The sequence below is a fragment of the Podarcis melisellensis genome, assembly GCF_964234715.1.
Source record: "Podarcis melisellensis genome assembly, chromosome: 2".
Taxonomy (NCBI): Eukaryota; Metazoa; Chordata; class Lepidosauria; order Squamata; family Lacertidae; genus Podarcis; species Podarcis melisellensis.
This window is the reverse complement of record NC_138529.1, coordinates 27,026,426-27,045,715: the sequence shown is the minus strand read 5'-3', so window position 1 is coordinate 27,045,715 and position 19,290 is coordinate 27,026,426. Positions and strand designations below refer to the sequence as shown.

Sequence of the window (19,290 nt, the reverse complement as noted above, 5' to 3'; positions counted from 1 at the left end):
CTCGGGTAGAAGATATAGAAGCAGGATTAGTCGCATCAACAGGGTAAAGAACAGCTTCTATCCGTGGGCTGTTAGGCTGCTGAATGAAAAGATAACAACCGGGCAACTGACTTTCGGGTTTGGTGGGTGTGCGTCAGTAAACGAGGGGAATTAAGACTAAGAGAGCTGAGTGGGGGGTGCTCGTGTAATCTCACTGTATATAATCTCACTGTATACAAGTTGTACAAGTGACAATAAAGTATTTCGAATATTTATCTTGTCACCTTGGTTGATAGTCTCTCTAACAGACTGGCACCAGCGCACCACTGTTTTGCAATCAGATGCTCTGAAGTTAAGAAACAACTATGGCCAAAAAGAAAACAGCTGTGAGGTGAGTGTTCTTTGTGCAACTTCCGGCATGCCGAAGACTCCAGGTAGTCTTGCTGTCCCAGGGAGGCTCGGCCAACCACCCAGGGAGTCCCACAATGTCCAACAGGCATCAATTCACAATCTTAAGTGGTTTCCTTGGTAACAGCTGTTACTAGTTTTCCACCAATCAATGGCAAGCGGGGCTGGGAGAGTCAGTGTCCTACATAAAGAGTCAGACACATTAGTACGCTCAGTCAAGGGCTTATTCCCTCTGCGGACACGCTTAAGGAAGCAGCTATGGCTAAAGGGATAGGGGTCCAGCAGGCCGCACCGAGGCGATGGACCAGCTCCTTCGCCGCACTGTCACTGCTGTGCCTGGCTGTCCAAGCAGGTAAGGAGGAAGGGCTGCTGGGAAAGAGCTTTGCTAGGTGAGCAGGTTGGGCTGAGGCGGCAGGAGGAACTGTGAATTTATTCATTCATTTTACACTGCACAGAGTGTGGCTCAGAGCCGCAGAAAGTGGGGCATGTTGCAGAACTTTAGCACCAGTGAAGACACTTTTAAGGTGCACTTTAACAAAACTGTATCACCAATGTATTCTTCATTGGACCCGATGAGAATTGAGCTGCAGGGAATTTAAGGCTCCGGCCACTCCCTGGCTTTAACATCCCAGGGTTTCAGAGCAAATTATTTCATTCTGCTGAACTCCAGTTACGTGAATGGTTTTCCCAAGGTTATACAAGGAGCTTGCTTGTGGGGATACATGGCAGGTTTCCCAAGTCATGGGCTTATTCTCCAGTTCTTAGACCACCCTGCAAGACCTAACGGGTCTTGCTTAAGCCTGCATATATTGAACAGGCTGCGCCCAGCCAGCACTCAATGAAACCTTGACCTTGAAGATTCGGCCTGTCCGGTTCTCTCCTCTACAACACCCATTGGCAGAGAATCCCGAGATATAGAAAAACTGGACTGCATGCTAAAGAGGAATTTATACCCAGCCGCACTCTTACCGAAAGCCACTTTGATCATACAGTAATTGTAACGGAAAAGAAGGATATATGTTACCAAGAGTAACTTCCAGCATCTTCTCTCGATGCTGGATGTCAAACTGACCCTTCAAGGCGAAAGGCTGTGTGTCTCTCATTTCCAATCCTCGACTCAGCTTGGTTTAACTGTGCCGCTTGTGTTTCTGGAAGAAGCTAATCCGCTGGATAAGACATGGATTTAAAAAGATATTATATGGGGGCCAGTTTCACCGCAGGCATAAGGAGCGGCTAGGCAGATGCAAAGGAGTTAAAGGAAAAGTTGGGGTTGCATACTTCCCCACCCCCAACTCTGGACCCTGCTGAACAGGATTGTGGCACAAGAGGCAGATTCATTATGGAACTTAGTATGTCAGCTGCCCCTAATTCATGGGCACACTGTGCCCCTCTTTCGGATGGAGCCCTGGGCGCTAAATCTCACCATTGTGCTTGGGTGAATTTATAAATTCTGAACGTTATTAGAGATCACGGTGTGTTGTGACCAACCAGATGGATGGGTTCTAATAGTGTTTTTTGGGTGGGGTGTGGTGGGGAAATGTGTGAAGCCAGTTTTGCATCCCCCACGGAAGCGATCCTTTCAACTGCTTAAATGCAAAATAAACATGCCAGTTTTCCTCTCTCAAATACTGGGAGTCAGTGGGTAGTTGCTCGTGCCAATAGCAATCCAAACCAGGAAAAAAAACACCAAAAATGGATGTGGGGACCACACACAGAAAGACCATCTCAAGTTTAAAGTGGTGGGGAGGGCGGTGTTTTAGCTGCGGGTCTGCCTCCCTCCGGAGCAAAGAGTCACAAATACTTTTCTTTGTCAAGAAGCTTCGACAAAAGCGATGTTTTCATAGCAATAGATGCATTTGGTCCTTCCCCTTTAAGCTGCTCTTCCCTATCCCGCTGGTGTCTTTGTCCTAAGAGAGAGCTAGAGATTCTTTTGCCATTGAATTTTAACCTTTCATCCCTGCCCAAGTTGGACTGGGCAGGAGACTCAAGCCAGGATAACGGGAGTGTGAACAAGCTAAGCTTTCTTTCCCTAGGGAGACAAAAAAAAGTGTAACTTGGCTCAGCGTGAGAATTTAATTCATCCAGCGGCAGCGGTTTCATTGAGTTAATGACGGCTGTGAAACTGCTGGCTGAGCTCCAGCTCCCATGAGTAGTAAAGCGAAAACTCCGACATCCGCAAGAGCTGGCTGGGATTAGTCAAAGCTCCGAGGCGAAGGGTGACTTTAATTACCACCTTCAGTATTAGGGAGTCAGTCAGTCAAGGGCTGCTGACCTTAATTATTCTGTTGCAAACCTTGGGAGATTTCTAGAAGCTAGAAATTACGAAACATATCCTAAAACCTTGGAAACCCCGTCCTTCCACTTCCTTTTTTAAAAAATGATTTTTTATTTTTATTTTACAAGCGTAGAGTTATAACAATACCAAGTAAATATCTACATTTAGAGATTTCTCTGAATCTCCAGACTTCCCACCATGGGTCTTATTGTTAACATTTTCAACTGCATATTATTTCGTGATCCATATTTTGTATGCGTCCATATTGTCCATAGTGATTGTTACAAGTGTTGTTAAAAATCCTGCTAATGTTTTCATCTGCTTGCAGTGGTCTCCTAAATAAATTAGAAATTTCCCCCGTTCTTTCTTAAAGTTTTTGTCTTCTTCGTTCCTGAGTTTTCCGGTCTCAGTTTTGCCATTTTGGAGTGGTCCTTTTATTAACATAGTTCATTCCTATGTTTGGAAATATTTGATGCAGTTCATCAAAGACTAACAAGCAAGTGCAAACAACTGTTTTCACTCTCTCTCACACACTGACTTCACACCAGAACCCCTGCTTCACTTCTCGTAAGATCCCCTTACCTTGGGGGATCGCCTCCAATATTTCAGAGAGGTTTTTGGGTTCCAGGAGACACTTAATTACTTCCATCAAAATATACCAGCTGATCATTCTGGGCTACTAGCTTTTCAGAAGTATGCTAGTACAGAAGCATAGCATGTATGATACCCCATGTTTTTCTCTCCTACCCATGCAGCTAGCTTCGCTGTCAAATATTTCACATTATGGCCTCATCCTAGGTGTTGCTAAGATTGCAACCAGGCCTAGGAAGGGTGTGACATTTATTCTTTCTGTTGTGCTGCCCTAGATAGTTACAACTGCTTAGTAAATGTCAACAATATTTTTAAAATAAATTTTATTTTTGCATTTTTTTTATTTTACATAAACAAATGAATACATAAACATATAATCCCTTCTGACTTCAAACCCCCCCCCCCAATGGTGGATCTTATTGTACTGATTTTACCTTCTGCATCTCTATCATAACTCTATTTTTATAAATCCTGTGTCAATCTATAGTTCAAATTTTGACTACACGGTTTCTGTCAATTCTACCAATGCATGTAGTTATTTACAATAGCTTTTCAAATTAATTATAAACTTTCCCCATTCTTTATTAAAGACCTCCTCTTCCTGATTCCTAATTCTTCCTGTAAGTTTTGCCATTTCAGCATAGTGAATCAATTTTGTTTGTCACTCTTCTTTGGTCAGAGTTTTACCATCTTTCCATTTCTGAGCTAAGAGAGTCCGCACAGCCGTGGTCACGTACATACAGTGGTACCTCGGGTTAAGAATTTAATTCATTTTGGAGGTCCGTTCTTAACCTGAAACTGTTCTTAACCTGAGGTACCACTTTAGCTAATGGGGCCTCCCGCAGACGCTGCACGATTTCTGTTCTCATCCTGAAGCAAAGTTCTTAACCTGAGGTACTATTTCTGGGTTAGAGGAGTCTGTAACCTGAAGTGTATGTAACCTGAAGCATCTGTAACCCAAGGTACCACTGTAAATAGTTTTGTCTAGTCCTTTGGGATCTCTGGTCTTATAATACCTAAAAGAAAAGCTTCTGGTTTCTTAGGAAAAGTTATTTTCAACATTTTTTTTCAGTTCCTTATATATCATTTCCCAGAAGTCTTTTTTTCATCTTACATGACCACCACATATGATAAAAAGTATCATCTTTTTATTTACATTAATAAATGTTAATAATAAGGTATAGCATATTACTGGTCCAGCCTTCGCGATCCCAGTTTTAAAATAAGGCCACAACTGGAACAGCAGCCTCTTCTACTCACCCTGGGCAGAACATTGATCACTGGCTGCAACTAAAGTGGATTCGTAATTGCCCAATACCATGGAGCTTTATGTAGTTCAGAGAACCCAGAAAACTTACCAAGTGTATCATCACAAAAGGCTAAGATGTCTGACATGAAGTTTGAAAGCTGCAGTTTGGGGAGAAGGATCCTCTCCTGCTCTCAGACATTTTGGATCCAATGACCACTTTTCTTTCAAAATTCCCTGTGCTCTGAAAATCTGAATAGGTGAGCTACACCAATTGCATAGGAAATCTCTGGATTTAGGGAGCAGAAAGTGTGAGACAGCTGTAGTCAGAGTGAAATGTCGCAATGACAGGGGGCATTAAAGGAAGCACAAGGGGGTCCACAATCTACATTAAGCTGAAGTATGGACAGGCCCTAACCTAGGTCTGTTACTTTCAATGGGTCTACCATGAGTAAAACCTAGTTGGATCCAACCTTATTGGCTAGTGTTAAGAGGAGTTGGAGTCCTAGAACATCTAGAGGGCCACAGAATCCGCATCCTGGCCCTAAACCCGTTCTGGGTTTGGAAAAAAATTAGTAAAATTAATTGAAAATAAAATTTAAAAAAGCTTCTGATCTCCTCTTTGTGGCTTTGCTGAAAGAAAGGGGAAGCACGAGGCCAGCCTTAACTCGATCCCACAGCTAGTTAGGACCAAATCAAGAGAATCACAAAGGGAAAAAGGGATTTCAGGAATGCTCCTCAAAATGAGCTATCCCAGATTAGCACCACCTGCCCACAGACTGTCTAGCCAGAGTGGTGCATGCTCTAGTAATCTCCTGCTTGGACTACTGGAACACACTCTATGTGGGGCTACCTTTGAAGGTGACCTGGAAACTACAATTAATCTACAATGCAGCAGCTAGACTGGTGACTTGGGGCGGCTGCTGAGACCATATAACACCGGTCCTGAAAGACCTACATTGGCTCCCAGTATGTTTCCGAGCACAATTCAAAGTGTTGGTGCTGACCTTTAAAGCCCTAAACAGCCTCTGCCCAGTATACCTGAAGGAGCGTCTCCACCCCCATCGTTCAGCCCGGACACTGAGGTCCAGTGCCGAGGGCCTTCTGGTGGTTCCCTCACTGTGAGAAGTGAGGTTACAGGGAACCAGGCAGAGGGCCTTCTAGGTAGTGGCACCCGCCCTGTGGAACGCCCTCCCACCAGATGTCAAGGAAATAAACAACTATCCGACTTTTAGAAGACATCTGAAGGCAGCCCTGTTTAGGAAAGTTTTTAATGTTTGAAGTTTTATTCTGTTTTTAATGGTCTGTTGGAAGCCGCCCAGAGTGGCTGGGGAAACCCAGCTAGATTGGCAGGGTAGAAATAAATTGTTGTTGTTGTTGTTGTTGTTGTTGTTGTTGTTGTTGTTGTTGTTATACACCAGAGGCAAGGGGCCTACTCTCAAATGGCCCAGTGGTTTCCTATTCAGCCTTCCCTTACATACTAATCAAACAATTGGGGGCTTCCCCCATGAATTTCATTCTGCCCCCATTTTCCCAGCCCTGAAATCTCGCCTCTTGCTCATTGATTTTGTTTCGCACTCTCTGCAGTCCAGAAGGCGGACCTCACCGGGGATTCCACAGTGGCCACCATCAACCACTCCCTGTCATTGCTGCAGCGATTGCAAGAGCTCCTGCAGAACGGCAATGCCAGCGATACCACCTTGCGGGTGCACACTGCAGGCTCAGACGAAATCAAAGTCTTCCACACCCACCAGTTGATGCTCAGCTTGCAAAGTGAGATCTTCGAGAGCCTCCTGCACAACCAGACCATGATCACTCTGCATGAGCCACCTGACAGTGCAGCCCTTTTCGAAAAGTTCATCAGGTAAGAGGCTGAGCTCACTGACCTCATCTGGATGGTCCTAAAAGACGGAGTGAATGAGTCCCCTTCCTCGGTCCTGTTGGTTCTCAGCTGGAGGAGCTGTAGTTGCCCTCTGCTCTCCTTCCATCTCTCTCCTAAGAACCTGGCTGAACCTTTTTATGCAGTCCTGGGATGCAATATGGCAGGGTAGCCAACATGATGTTTTCCATTATATTGCTGGAGCTTCTTGGACCATTGGCCATGCTGGCCAAGTCTGATTGGAGTTGGAATCTAACATCTACGTTGGCAGCCCCTGCACTTTTGCCTATAATAAGACAACTGGAAACACAGCTTGCTGGGAAATGTATTCTAAGAGGACAGGAAATTGAATAGAAGGAAAATTCAGTAAAGTCTACTGAAATGTAACCTGTCCTTCAGTTCTGTGGCATGGCGCATGTCCGATTTGCCAAGCTGGGAGAAACCAGCATGGGGCTTTTGTGGCTGAGAGCAAAGGGAGTGAGGCTGGACTCCCAAGATAAAAAAGAGACAGAAATGTTGGAGGTGTGTGATCGCCATACCCTCCAACATTTCTCCGATGAAAATAGGGATGCCTTATTCAATAATAATACAGTCAAACCTTGAACATAATCCATTCTGGAAGACAATTTGACTTCCGAAACATTTGGCAAAGTCAATGTAGAAAAAAGAAAAAAAACTCCCTGGAAGCCATTCAACTTCTGAAAAACATTTGAAAACAGGGTTGTCGGCGTTTGGGAGCCGAAATGTTAGAAAACAGAGCCGTTCAAGAACCAAGGTTTGACTGTAATAATAATAATTTCATTATTTATACCCCACCCAAGTTAATTTAAAACCAGCCAAGTGGTGGTGTCATGCAATGCCAAGACGTTTGTATACTACCCATCTCAGTAGCTAACGCAGTCTATTAAAAATAAAAATAAAAAAATCATGAAAACTGTTGAGAGAAGGAATGTCACCAATATCACCAATATGAATGATGATTGTGTCCCTTCTCTAGATATCTGTACTGTGGTGAGATCTCCATCCTCCTCCACCAAGCCATACCGCTTCACCGACTTGCCAGCAAGTATCGCATCTCTAGCTTGCAGAGAGGGGTAGCCGAATACATGAAAAACCATCTGGCCAGTGAGTCGAACCAGGGCCACGTGGTGGGCTGGTACCACTACGCAGTGAGAATTGGTGACGAGGCTTTGCAGGAGAGCTGCCTCCAGTTCCTGGCCTGGAACCTCTCAGCTGTGATGAGCAGCGCTGAGTGGGCCTCGGTGAGTGTTGATCTCTTGCTGCTGTTGCTGGAACGATCCGACCTGGTTCTGCAGAGCGAGTTAGAGCTGTACACAGCCGTCGAGGAGTGGGTGGTCACACACCAGCCTGAGGACTATGTTGTGGAGAAGATGCTGAGGTCCCTGCGTTACCCTATGATCTCCCCCAGCCACCTTTTCCACCTGCAGAAGCAGTCTCTGGTGATGGTGAAGCACTACAACGCTGTGCAAGACCTGCTCTTCCAAGCCTTCCAGTTCCACTCGGCCTCGCCGATCCACTTTGCCAAATACTTCGACGTCAACTGCAGCATGTTCCTGCCCCGAAACTACCTCTCCACCTCCTGGGGTTCTCAGTGGGTGATTAACAACCCAGCCAGGGATGACCGCAGCACCAGTTTCCAGACTCAGCTGGGGCCCAGCAACCATGACTCTGCCAAGCGCGTGACTTGGAATGTTCTGTTCTCCCCACGTTGGCTCCCGGTCAGCTTGCGTCCCGTTTACTCGGACTCTGTCTCGGGGGCCATTCAGTCTATCAGGATCGAGGACGGCCGCCCCCGCCTGGTTATCACTCCGGCCACGACTAGCTCCGACTTTGCCGGAGTCAGTTTCCAAAAAACCATCCTGGTAGGCATGAGGCAGCAGGGCAAAGTCTTTGTCAAACATGCCTACAGCTTCCACCAGAGCACAGACGAAGTGGCCGATTTCCTGGTGCATGCCGACTTACAGAAGCGCACCTCCGAATACCTCATCGACAACTCTCTGCACCTGCATATCATCATCAAGCCTGTCTACCATTCGCTGATCAAAATCAAGAAGTAGAAGAACGGCGGAAGATAGGGAACCACAAGACAAGGCAGGGGACGGGAATGACTGAATTGTACTGAAGAACAGCAACAAATCCAGTACAAAACTGGCTGGCACAGGCGATGCATCTTGTAATCTATGCCTGTAATCTGGGCATGCAGGCCTTGGGTGCTTCTTGCATGAAAACAACTTCTGAAGCTACAAACCTGGAGACTTTAAAAAAAGAAAAGAAGTTGGGAAATTGAAACATGTACAGTCTTGGGGTGGGGAAATTCCCTTATCTCTGTTTTCAGATACTTATGTTTAGCTCTCTTCCATCTTTGAAGGCTGCAATCCTACATATGCTCACCTGGGAGCCAGTTGCACTGAACTGAATGACTTACTTCTGAGTAGATGTGAATAGGATTGCACTCTTAAGGAACTCAGGTAGAACTGGAGGATCTCAGTGGTGCTTTTGATTAGATCGTTCTCCAAGATACCCCCCTTAGCAAGAGATTTGACTTCCTAACTTGTTTAGAATCTGCCTTCATGTCTTGCCCATGAAGTGGTGATTCCGTGGAATTGTTGTAGTTTGAGAGATATAGACAAAACAAAACAAAAAAACCCAGCAGTACACTGGTAGGTAAAAATTCCTTAGAATACTGTAATATCCATATGGATTTCTTCTAGTCACCCTTATTTGCTGATGAATCCAGCCTCCCACTATTCCCTCTAAGAGATTTGATACTAGATGAACGAGTTTGGTTCTTTAAGCGTTAAAAGTGGCACCATGGTCTTTGGTTCATATAAAGGTTAGATTATACATCCATACCCTTATTTTGTCTCAGTCCAAACCAGAGACACGTGAATCCCACCTTCTGCTGCTTTTGACTGGATATCCTAGCCATAGAGTGGGCTTTTGCTGTGTTGCTGGTCAGGTAGGAAAGTTCAGTCTACTTTCTGAGTCCCCGATTAGTGAATTAAATACATACGAACCAATTGACCAGACCCATCATACTTCCTTCTTTCCATTTCAGCCTCTGCCTCCTGGCCCTTGTCACATGATTTTTTCCCCAAGGTAGGCAGATTCCAGTGTACCATCCCAAAATAATAGCATTTTCACCTTTAAGAAGAAAAACAACAACAACAAAGGCTTTCCTGTTGGTTTTCTAAACTTTCTGTAATAAGTGTAATGATTGGTTTGTAAAATAAACGGGGCAAATGCTGGTTTAGAACTGGAGGAGTTGGGTTGCAGACTACGGGCTAGGTGGAAATATGGTGCTTGTGCTCTCTCTCTGCAGGTAATGTCCACAGCCTTTTGAATAGCTCATCAGTTACATAGATTTCTAAATAAAAATCAGGAAATGTATTGCTGGGGATGACTGTGTGGTGTTATTTTTGAGGTGAAAATGGTTTTTGAGCAGTGTTCTGCTCAAAGAAGGGGTCTTCATTGTCTTCTGTTCAATCTTCCCTTTCATTTATTGGCTCTCTTACTCAGCCTGTAATCCTCTCTCTCCTTCCCCCAGTGTCTTGTTCTAAACCGCCCTGTGATCCTTGGACGAAGGGCTGTATGGAAAATTTAATAATAATAATAATAATAATAATAATAATAATAATAATAATAATAATGATTCAGTCTTCAGCTAATCTGCATGGCTTCCAAGCCTTTTGCACCCCCCAAACTCTTGACAACCTGAAAATTCTTTTGATGCACACAATGGTAGTCAAGGCCCCAGTTCCCCATTCTTCCTTCCTCTCCCAGTGAATGCATGCAGGTTCTGGGCCTTTTCAATTGGTGCTGATAATGCCAAGGTTGCAAGTTCGATCCCCGGATGGGACAGTCGCATAGTCCTGCATTGCAGGGGATCGGACTAGGTGATCCCGAAGGTCCCTTCCAACGCTATGATTCTGTTCTGTGGTGGCGTGGTCACCATGTCAAGGTGGTGCCACCAGTCTCCAAGCAGGTGTTGACAGGGCCATCTTAAGCATATCCGGCGCCGTGGTGCAAAGATCCCTCCGGCGCTCCCCTGGCAACTCAAAAACAAGGGAGGGGGTGGTAGAAAATGTCCTCTGCCTCCCCCACTGCCCCGATACCCTGCGTGGCAGCGGCGATCAAGCAGGAAAACGTGCTGGCGGACATTGGGAGCCCGAGAAGGCAGCCCGGGAAGGCTGCATGCCGCCTTTCGCCAGGAAGCAGGAGGAGGAGAATGACCAGGATCAGGGTAGTCTTTAGCAGATGCAGAGGCTTGGGTGGGAAACTGCACGCAGCTTCCATCCTAAGCCCCTGCGGCAATTGCTCTCCTCCTGCGGAGGCTTGGGAAGGAAGCTGTGCACCCGCCAGACATACAGTTGGTGGGGCGCAGCTGGTGGGCGTGCAGGGAAAGGGGAGACTGCCAGCAAAGCCGCGCAGCTCCCCCAGTTGCTAGGGCGCCCCTGAGAGGCCGGCGCCCTGGCGCAACGAACCACTAACATCAATGGGGAAGACAGCTCTGGGTGTTGAAGTGAGATGTGGCAACAACAGGCAGGTGTTTCTACTGGGTGGGCACGTAGAAGAATGCTGCTAGATGCTGGTGGTCATTGTCATCATGTACAGCTTCTGCTGATGGTTCCCAGGCAGCCAGATCCTCTTTTTGAAGAAGAAGAATTTGGATTCGATATCCCGCTTTATCACTACCCGAAGGAGTCTCAAAGCGGCTAGCAATCTCCTTTCCCTTCCTCCCCCACAACAAACACTCTGTGAGGTGAGTGAGGCTGAGAGACTTCAGAGAAGTGTGATTAGCCAAGGTCACCCAGCAGCTGCATGTGGAGGAGCGGGGAAGCGAACCCGGTTCACCAGATTGCGAGTCCACTGCTCTTAACCACTACACCACACTGGCTCTTTTTGGTGCCCACCAAGCCCCTGATGGCCAGCAGAGGGCAGCCTGCACATGCCTCATGGGCATCACAGCGGAGATAACCAGTGAGCTCCCAGGAGCGCTCTGCACACCCCCAGGGGCACCTACTCTAACCCCTGTTGGAGGTTCCATCGCGTGATTGCCCTCTGCTCGCTTAGTCGACGATAGCAGCCCTTTCCTTGTGTCATTTTGATAGTTGATTAGAACACAAGGGGGGGGGGAGAACAGGCCTGCACCAAAGAGACCCTCAAGCTTGCTCGTATCCCTTTTCACCCACAAATGTGGCAGGGAGACTTTGCAGGTTCGGCTTTGCAGGTGACCTGCACACAGCTCCCTCCTTGCGAATCAGGGATGACGCAAACAGCAAGAGAGGCCAGCAAAAGGTCCTGCATGGTGCCGGTGCCGCCATTTTGAGGGAGGCTCAAGAAGACCTCACAGGAGTTGCTGCTGCTGCCACCGCCCTTATTAGCTGAGCAGCCCTTGCCAGTTTATTAAACCAGTTATCCTGATCAGCCAAAGTTCAAAGCCTATACTGATCCCTCACCCCCAAAACAATACCATCAATTGGGTGTTTCTTAAAGGAGATTCTTTCAAGCATAACTGACCCCAGCCAAAAGCTGAGCTTGAAGACAGCACCAAGTGTGGTAGGCCAGAAATGTTCTGCACCTCTGCATCCAGCTGTCGGGTTTTACAAATCGGGAGTCCTTGCCTTATATGCTGTAAGCCGCCCAGCATGGATGGGGAAACCCAGCCAGATGGGTAGGATAATAAGAATAATAAGAATAATAAGAATTCCATAGCCATACATGGAATGTGTATATATCAGTCCTTTAACCATGCTCCATAATTGACCTCACATTGCTTTGGCCACGTATTCGCCAACCAGACAAGATGGGAGGAGATGCATGATAATGTATCTGGATACTCTTTGAGGTGAAGGGACACGGGTGGCGCTGTAGGTTAAACCACAGAGCCTAGGGCTTGCTGATCAGAAGGTCGGCGGTTCGAATCCCCACGATGGGGTGAGCTCCCGTTGCTCGGTCCCAGCTCCTGCCAACCTAGCAGTTCGAAAGCACGTCAAAGTGCAAGTATATAAATAGGTACCGCTACGGTGGGAAGGTAAACGGTGTTTCCGTGCGCTGCTCTGGTTCGCCAGAAGCAGCTTAGTCATGCTGGCCACATGACCCGGAAGCTGGACGCCGGCTCTCTTGGCCCATAAAGCGAGATGAGCACCACTACCCCAGAGTCGTCCGTGACTGGACCTACCAGTCAGGGGTCCCTTTACCTTTACCTCTTTGAGATAAATTATTTGAAATAGTTCTTATTGCATATGATGCATTTGGATTTTTCTTTAGACTGCTTCAAGATCTGGTGATGGTAAGTGGGCGCTAAATGAACTTAATAAGGGTAAGTGTTATGTACTAAGCTTGGCTGCCAATGGCCGCTAGTCACAACAGCTATAGGATCAAAGACAGTACGTCTAAATGCCAGGGTGCTTAGACATTTAGTATGGAACTGTCATGCTTCAAGTTAGTCAATCTTTAGAGACTCCCACATGATGCTACTAGGCAGCCTTTGTCATCTTGTATTTCCCCCGATTTTCTATCTCTTCACCTCCCTTCTATGGTTTGAAGGCTACCTCAGAGTCTGCTCCAACTGGATATCTCTCTCTCTCTCTCTCTCTCTCTCTCTCTCTCTCTCTCTCTCTCTCACACACACACACACACACACACACACACACACACAGTGTGGGTCATTCTACCACCAACTGCCAAATGTGAATGATCCTGACAGGTCTTTCTTAGACGCTGATATTGAAATATAGTCGGATCTTTCTTGCGTACTGCTTTGGAAGGATTTCTATTCTGAAAAGCTATTTTAATACTAACTATGCAGAATATGGGACGCGGGTGGTGCTGTGGGTTAAACCACAGAGCCTAGGACTTGCTGATCCGAAGGTCGGCGGTTCGAATCCCCGCGACGGGGTGAGCTCCCGTTGCTTGGTCCCTGCTCCTGCCAACCTAGCAGTTTGAAAGCATGTCAAAGTGCAAGTAGATAAATAGGTACCACTCTGGCAGGAAGGTAAATGGCGTTTCCGCGCGATGCTGTGGTTCACCACAAGTGGCTTAATCATGCTGGCCACATGACCCGGAAGCTGTATGCCGGCTCCCTCAGCCAATAAAGCGAGATGAGCGCCACAACTCCAGAGTCGGCCACGACTGGACCTAATGGTCAGGGGTCCCCTTTACCTTTACTATGCAGAATATACCCAAGAGTGCATTCAAACCAATGCAGGTCTGCTGTAAGCCCATGACTGTGTGGAAGTCTTGGCCTTCAAGACTGCAGCAGACAGCAGGATATGAAGCATGTGTTTGGCAGAAATGGCAACCCAGAGTAGGCAGCAAGAAATACAGGAGGCTAAAGAGGTCTCTGGAAATGGCTTGGGGTTGGTATTGGATAATGCACGGTTCTATTTTCTTCCCCACGCTACCTTTCCACAGTTCACGGGATATACAAAAGTCAACATTTGTCAACTCCAGTGTACGCATTTTTCAAAAGCAGTTGCCAGTTCTCATGAAGGAAGAGTCATAGAGTATCCAACCCAACGGGAGACTCGCCAGAAATTCTGTGTGTGATCTCAAAGGTCTGTATCATTTCTCCACGTATTCAGCAATGGCTTCTGGTTGGCGAACAGTTATGTTGCCCCTTGTTGGAAGACAGCCAAACACATCAGGCGTTTACCATAGCTTCCCACCCACATGGTCATGACCTGAAGCTGTGTGACTTCCAAGCGCGACCCCCTTCGTGTTCCTACACCCAGAGGGAAGTTCTGGAAAGTTTTCAAAGACTGAACTGAACTTGACTATGCAGAAATATAGCATGCACACAGCACTAACAGCAACCCATCTCCCTATAGTGTCACCCAATTTGTGTGTTCTCCTCTAGCATAAAGGCACAACATAGCCACAAGCGCTTCCATTTAAAGCAGATATCTGTGCTTGTGGAGGAAGGAGACCTCTGGCTCCTCTCAGTTACTGTACCAGATGGATAGATGTATTTATGCCCATCCATAGAGATACTTATTTGAGTCTGGGGCATCCAGCCTTGGAGCTGTAAAGACTTTTGGGGCAAACTGAATCCCTGGCAGGAGCACCCACAATCAGTTGGGTGGAGTCTTCCTTTGGGTCATCCTTTCTGCAATAAGCCACCTTCCTACAATGTCTTTGGCCACTTTGCCATATGACTGAGCGCCAGAGGCAGCTCCTTGGGACTTCTCAACCTGCTTGCGTCCCCTCAGTTCTCAGCATCGCCGGTTCCTGCCATCTTTGCAGTGAGGGTTGGTGCCATTAACTGTGATATAGTTCAGCCTTGGAGGGCGTTGGCCGGGCTGGAAGTTCTTCTTGGAGATGCCACCTTGGTTGGAGGGGACTGAGAGAGAGGAGGCCTCAGTAGGACCTAAAGGGGAAGAAGAAGAAGGAGAAGAAGAAGAAGAAGAAAGGAAGGAAGATGACTCTGATTAAATTTCATAGGCGTTTGCATCATAACTGAACCCTAACCAGTGTTTGTCTGACACAACCAAACCACCCCTCAGTCCCTCATATTTCTTCATGACATAATTAATTACACTGACCTTTGTGTTAGTCCAATAGCCCTCAGTACAATTCTGCCATCTCTGTAACCTTCAAAACCCTTAAGCATGAGGTGGCATTTATTCTATGTAAGCTATTTCATTAATTCACTAATTATTTTATTTATTAGATTTATATGCTGCCCTTCAACATAAGATCTCAGGGCAGTTCACACAATAAAGTACAGGATAAAAGAAGTAAATTATTCAAATGAAACAGCAAAACAATAGCTCTCCCTTCCTGTGGACACATTTAAAAGGCTGTAGAATATTAATCAGCCAAAAGGCCTGGTTGCAGAGGATTTTTTCTGCCTGGCGCCAGGCGAACCTCCCCGGGGAGAGTGTTACACAAACAGGGAGCCACTACAGAGAAGACCCTGTTTTCATGTTGCCACCCTTTGGACCTCACATGGAGAAGGCAAACAAAGAAGGGCCTCAGATGATGACTGCAGAGTCTGGGATGGTTTATATTACTCCAAAGTGAAAATGTGGGATCCTGCATGCACACTGGAGGACAAGATGCTTCCCTTAAGCTCTGGCACCCAAATTCCTTGCTGTGACCCATGGTTAACTTTACTACAGTGGAGGACGGCTGTTAACAGCAGCAAGACTTTACTTGCACTTGCTCAGGCGCCCCTACCTGAGGATGGCTGGGCCTGCAGAAGCCTCACTCTGGACAACTGCACGGCTGCCCTCCCAATTCCCCGGGTGTTGTGAGTCCCTCCAGCAGCCGTTATCTTGTGTTCAGAACTGCTTTCCAGCGGATGACGGCGGGCAACATTGTTCTTCGGACACGGGAGCTGCAGGGGGAAGAGGCAAACACACAGACTGAGAAGGTGCTTCGTGAACAGGGGGTGTGGATCTCTTTTACCATTCCATAATTTCTTATTAAGGAGCATTTGCAAGGGAGATATGAAGGGGGAGGAGATAAGGTCAGTCTACATAACTTTAATCCGCGCTATTCATTCTACAAAAAAACAGCTTTCTGGTTGGGAACATGGCCAGGGGGAACTGTGCCCCTTTTGACAGAAGAACCACACTTTTTCTGTGCTTTTGGTTTAGCGTTAGAATGCTAAGTTGAAAACATGCAAATTTGCCATGCACAAAATGGAGACTGGAGACATGGAAGGGGCCATTTAACCTGGCTGGGTATTTTTTTTTTAGATTGCAACCAGGCTCTGTTGGAAGGTCTCATGTGAGTCTTCCTTTTTTAAAAAAAAGGAAAGAAAAGTTTTTATTTATACTTTTCAAGTTTATACATTTTTATCTTTTTATATCTTTTTTATATATGTGGTGGACTTGCAAGAAAGCAAAGGTATTTTGGGAAATGATACACGAGATAAAAAGAAGAGGTTTTAAATGAGTATTTATATTTAAAAAGCATGAAGCATTTCTGTTAGGGATTAGAGGGGCAGAAATTACCCCTCCCCCCCAAAAAAAATGTTAAAGTTGTTTATGTGTGTAACAACAGCAGCTAGGATTCTATACGGGAGAAAGAAGAAGTTCCAATCAAAGGAGAATGGATAAGTAAGATCAGGTATCCCCAACCTGCGGCCCTCCAGATGCTTTGGCCTACAACTCCCACGATCCCTAGCTAACAGGACCAGTGGTCAGGCATGATGGGAATTGTAGTCCAAAACACCTGGAGGGCCGAAGGATGCCTGAGGATTCAATGGAGGATGCAAAAGAGGCAAAATTAAGAGACTCTCACGATGAGGGTTTTTACGGAAGAATGGGTGCCTTTTTCAGACGGTTTGAAGAAATATCACAGTAGGGCGAACTCGTGAGCAGGATTTGAGCTACGAGCAACAGAAGCAATCAGCTAATAATATTGTGGTCAGGATTTGATAGATACAAGAGAGGGGTGGCAGCGGAAGGGGAGAGATAACAAAAACTCTGTGGGAAATGGGGCGGGACATCGGCAAAAATAAGAGAAAAGGTGAAACTGTGGTACCTTGGGTTAAGAACTTAATTCATTCTGGAGATCTGTTCTTAACCTGAAACTGTTCTTAACCTGAAGCACCACTTTAGCTAATGGGGCCTCCTGCTGCTGCCGCGCCGCCGGAGCACGATTTCTGTTCTCATCCTGAAGCAAAGTTCTTAACCCAAGGTACTATTTCTGGGTTAGCGGAGTCTGTAACCTGAAGTGTATGTAACCTGAGGTACCACTGTATATGTCAAAAATGTTGAAATTAACAAAACATAATTGGGTAGCTGTGAGATGCTGAGGACGTACCCTGTGGCCGGTGACCTCAAAGGACCGAGACCTTCGCTTCCTTCTCTTGGCCTCTAGCGATTCTTCCCTCTTCTCAAGCTTCTTGTTTCCCTTTTTGCTGACCCGGAGCCACGGCCCAGGGGAGCGTCTGGGGCCATTCCTTCCTGGCACAGTCTCGCCAGTGCTGCTGGACAAGTTGTCCTCGCTGACGGCGTGCTGCAGGCCTGGGCTGGCAGGCTGGCAGAGGGCTGGGGTCTCTCGGCACAGGGGGTCCTCGCTCTCGCTCAGAGAGTGGAGGGAGAGGCTGCTGTGTTCCTTGGTCGGCTCCAGTAGGTTCCTCCGGTCGTACTCCAGCACCCGGGAGCGGCGCCGGGCTGCCTTCACCGCGATGCTCTTGGTGCCGCTCGCTATCTCTTTGCGCTCTGCCAACGGAGGGTGCGTGTGCCAAAAAAAGGATATTTTTTATTGCACTGCGCATTTTCCTCTCCCCCCCATGCTTTTTATTAGTTTTATTACCTGATAAACAAACACATACAATAAAGTAACCAAAATAAGAAAACAACAACAACAACAACAGAAAAACAAGGAACAAGAAACATACATACAACCACAAATCCGTAAGTTCTTACACATGGACTTACGTCACCATATTCTTCATTCCCAATTCCTTTTCTTCTCTGACAGGCTTCCATCTTCCTCAAAGCAGGTAGTTTTGTCTATTTGTTAAACTGCTTCTTTTATCATTTCATCATTTCTACAGTTTCCCACATACTATACTTATAATCCATATTATGGTTTGAGAAAATTAATCAAAGCAAATCCAGGTTTTGACTTGGGGCACAGGTTTTTTTTTAAAAAAGTAATCTCTATAAATTTCCCATTCCTTTTGGAACTTTTGGTTAGTCTGTCTCCTAATTTTCTCCGTCATTTTTGCCAATTCGAGATATTCAAATAAATTATCCTGCCATTCATTTTTCGTTGGTAATAATTCACTTTTCGTATTTCTAGCTATTAATATTCTTGCTGCACTTGTAGCATATAAGAATATTCTCCTTTTTTTTCATTTGGGATATCTGAATCTAAAATACCCAAAAGGAAAGCTTCTGGTTTCTTTATGAAGGTTTGCTTAAACATATTTCCCCCCTAACTCCTCATATATAATATGCACATTTTCCTTGGCCTAGCTTTCAGGTACCCTTGGCCAGAGTACACAAATGCAAAAACACAACAAAGAGTTGCCGTTGCAATCGCACAAAGTGGGAGAAGGGGGAAGGTGAAGGACCCAGCTGCAAACAGGGATGCCAACTTGAATAAAAATTCGGGGGGCCCAGGTAAGCCCTGCTCCATCATAAGATGCAGTGCATGCACACCATGAGCAATGCCCATTAACGGGGGGGGGGGAGGCCCCTTCAAATATTTCACTTGGGGGACCTTGGCCCCTAGGAGTTGGCTCTGATGAGTAGAAGAATTCCTCCAATACAAAGGAGTCGCTGGGCTCCTAAATTTTGAGGAAGCCTCCCCACACCGAGGCTGATACCGTTCGACCCGGCTGTTGCCAGTTTGCGACATAACCGAGAGTAGGGAGAAGGCACAATGGGAAAACATTTGCAGTGGTACCTTGGGTTACAAACACCTCGGGTTACAAACACTTTGGGTTACAGACTCTGCTAACCCGGAAGTACTACCTCGGGTTAAGAACTTTACCTCAGGAGGAGAAGAGAAATCGTGCTCCGGCGGTGCGGCGGCAGCGGGAGGCCCCATTAGCTAAAGTGGTGCCTCAGGTTAAGAACAGTTTCAGGTTAAGAACGGACCTCCGGAACAAATTAAGTACGTACCCAGAGGTACCACTGTAATCTTTAAAATATCTGGGTTATAGTTACCTCCGCGTGGCAGGATGCCGTCAGAGCAGTGGTCGCTGCTGTCAGGGGAGGAATTTCGTTGGCTACTCAGGCTTACCAAACTCTCTCGAGGCACATACTGTGGAGAAGAACAGAGGCAGGGAAAGTCAAGACAGAGCAATTCACATCACATGAACTCTGGAGCCACACATGGTTTAGTTTTGTTTTTTTGCAGCCTCCCCCATCATGGCTCCACCAGTACAATTTTTCAAATATATACAGGCAACTTGTAGGG

At 46.4% G+C, this 19,290-nt stretch overlaps 2 protein-coding genes across 2 annotated transcripts in view; one reads left to right on the top strand and one right to left on the bottom strand.

The window, feature by feature from the left end:
- Positions 1–615: 615 nt before the first annotated feature.
- BTBD17 (BTB domain containing 17) lies at positions 616–9,789 on the top strand. The gene is made up of 3 exons (XM_081899774.1): positions 616–739; positions 6,087–6,363; positions 7,376–9,789. The coding sequence occupies exons 1-3, from the start codon at positions 646–648 to the stop codon at positions 8,454–8,456; spliced, it is 1,452 nt and encodes a 483-aa protein (XP_081755900.1). The 5' UTR covers positions 616–645; the 3' UTR covers positions 8,457–9,789.
- Positions 9,790–13,741: 3,952 nt separating this feature from the next.
- LOC309363391 (dynein axonemal intermediate chain 2-like) overlaps positions 13,742–19,290 on the bottom strand; it is a 75,860-nt gene continuing 70,311 nt past the window's right edge. The window contains exons 28-31 of the mRNA XM_081899696.1: positions 19,038–19,134; positions 17,179–17,579; positions 15,583–15,742; positions 13,742–14,770 (exon numbers count right to left, since the gene is read on the bottom strand). Coding sequence (XP_081755822.1) covers positions 14,616–14,770; positions 15,583–15,742; positions 17,179–17,579; positions 19,038–19,134 — 813 coding nt within the window. The 3' untranslated portion in view covers positions 13,742–14,615. The remainder of the gene's footprint in view (positions 14,771–15,582; positions 15,743–17,178; positions 17,580–19,037; positions 19,135–19,290) is intronic.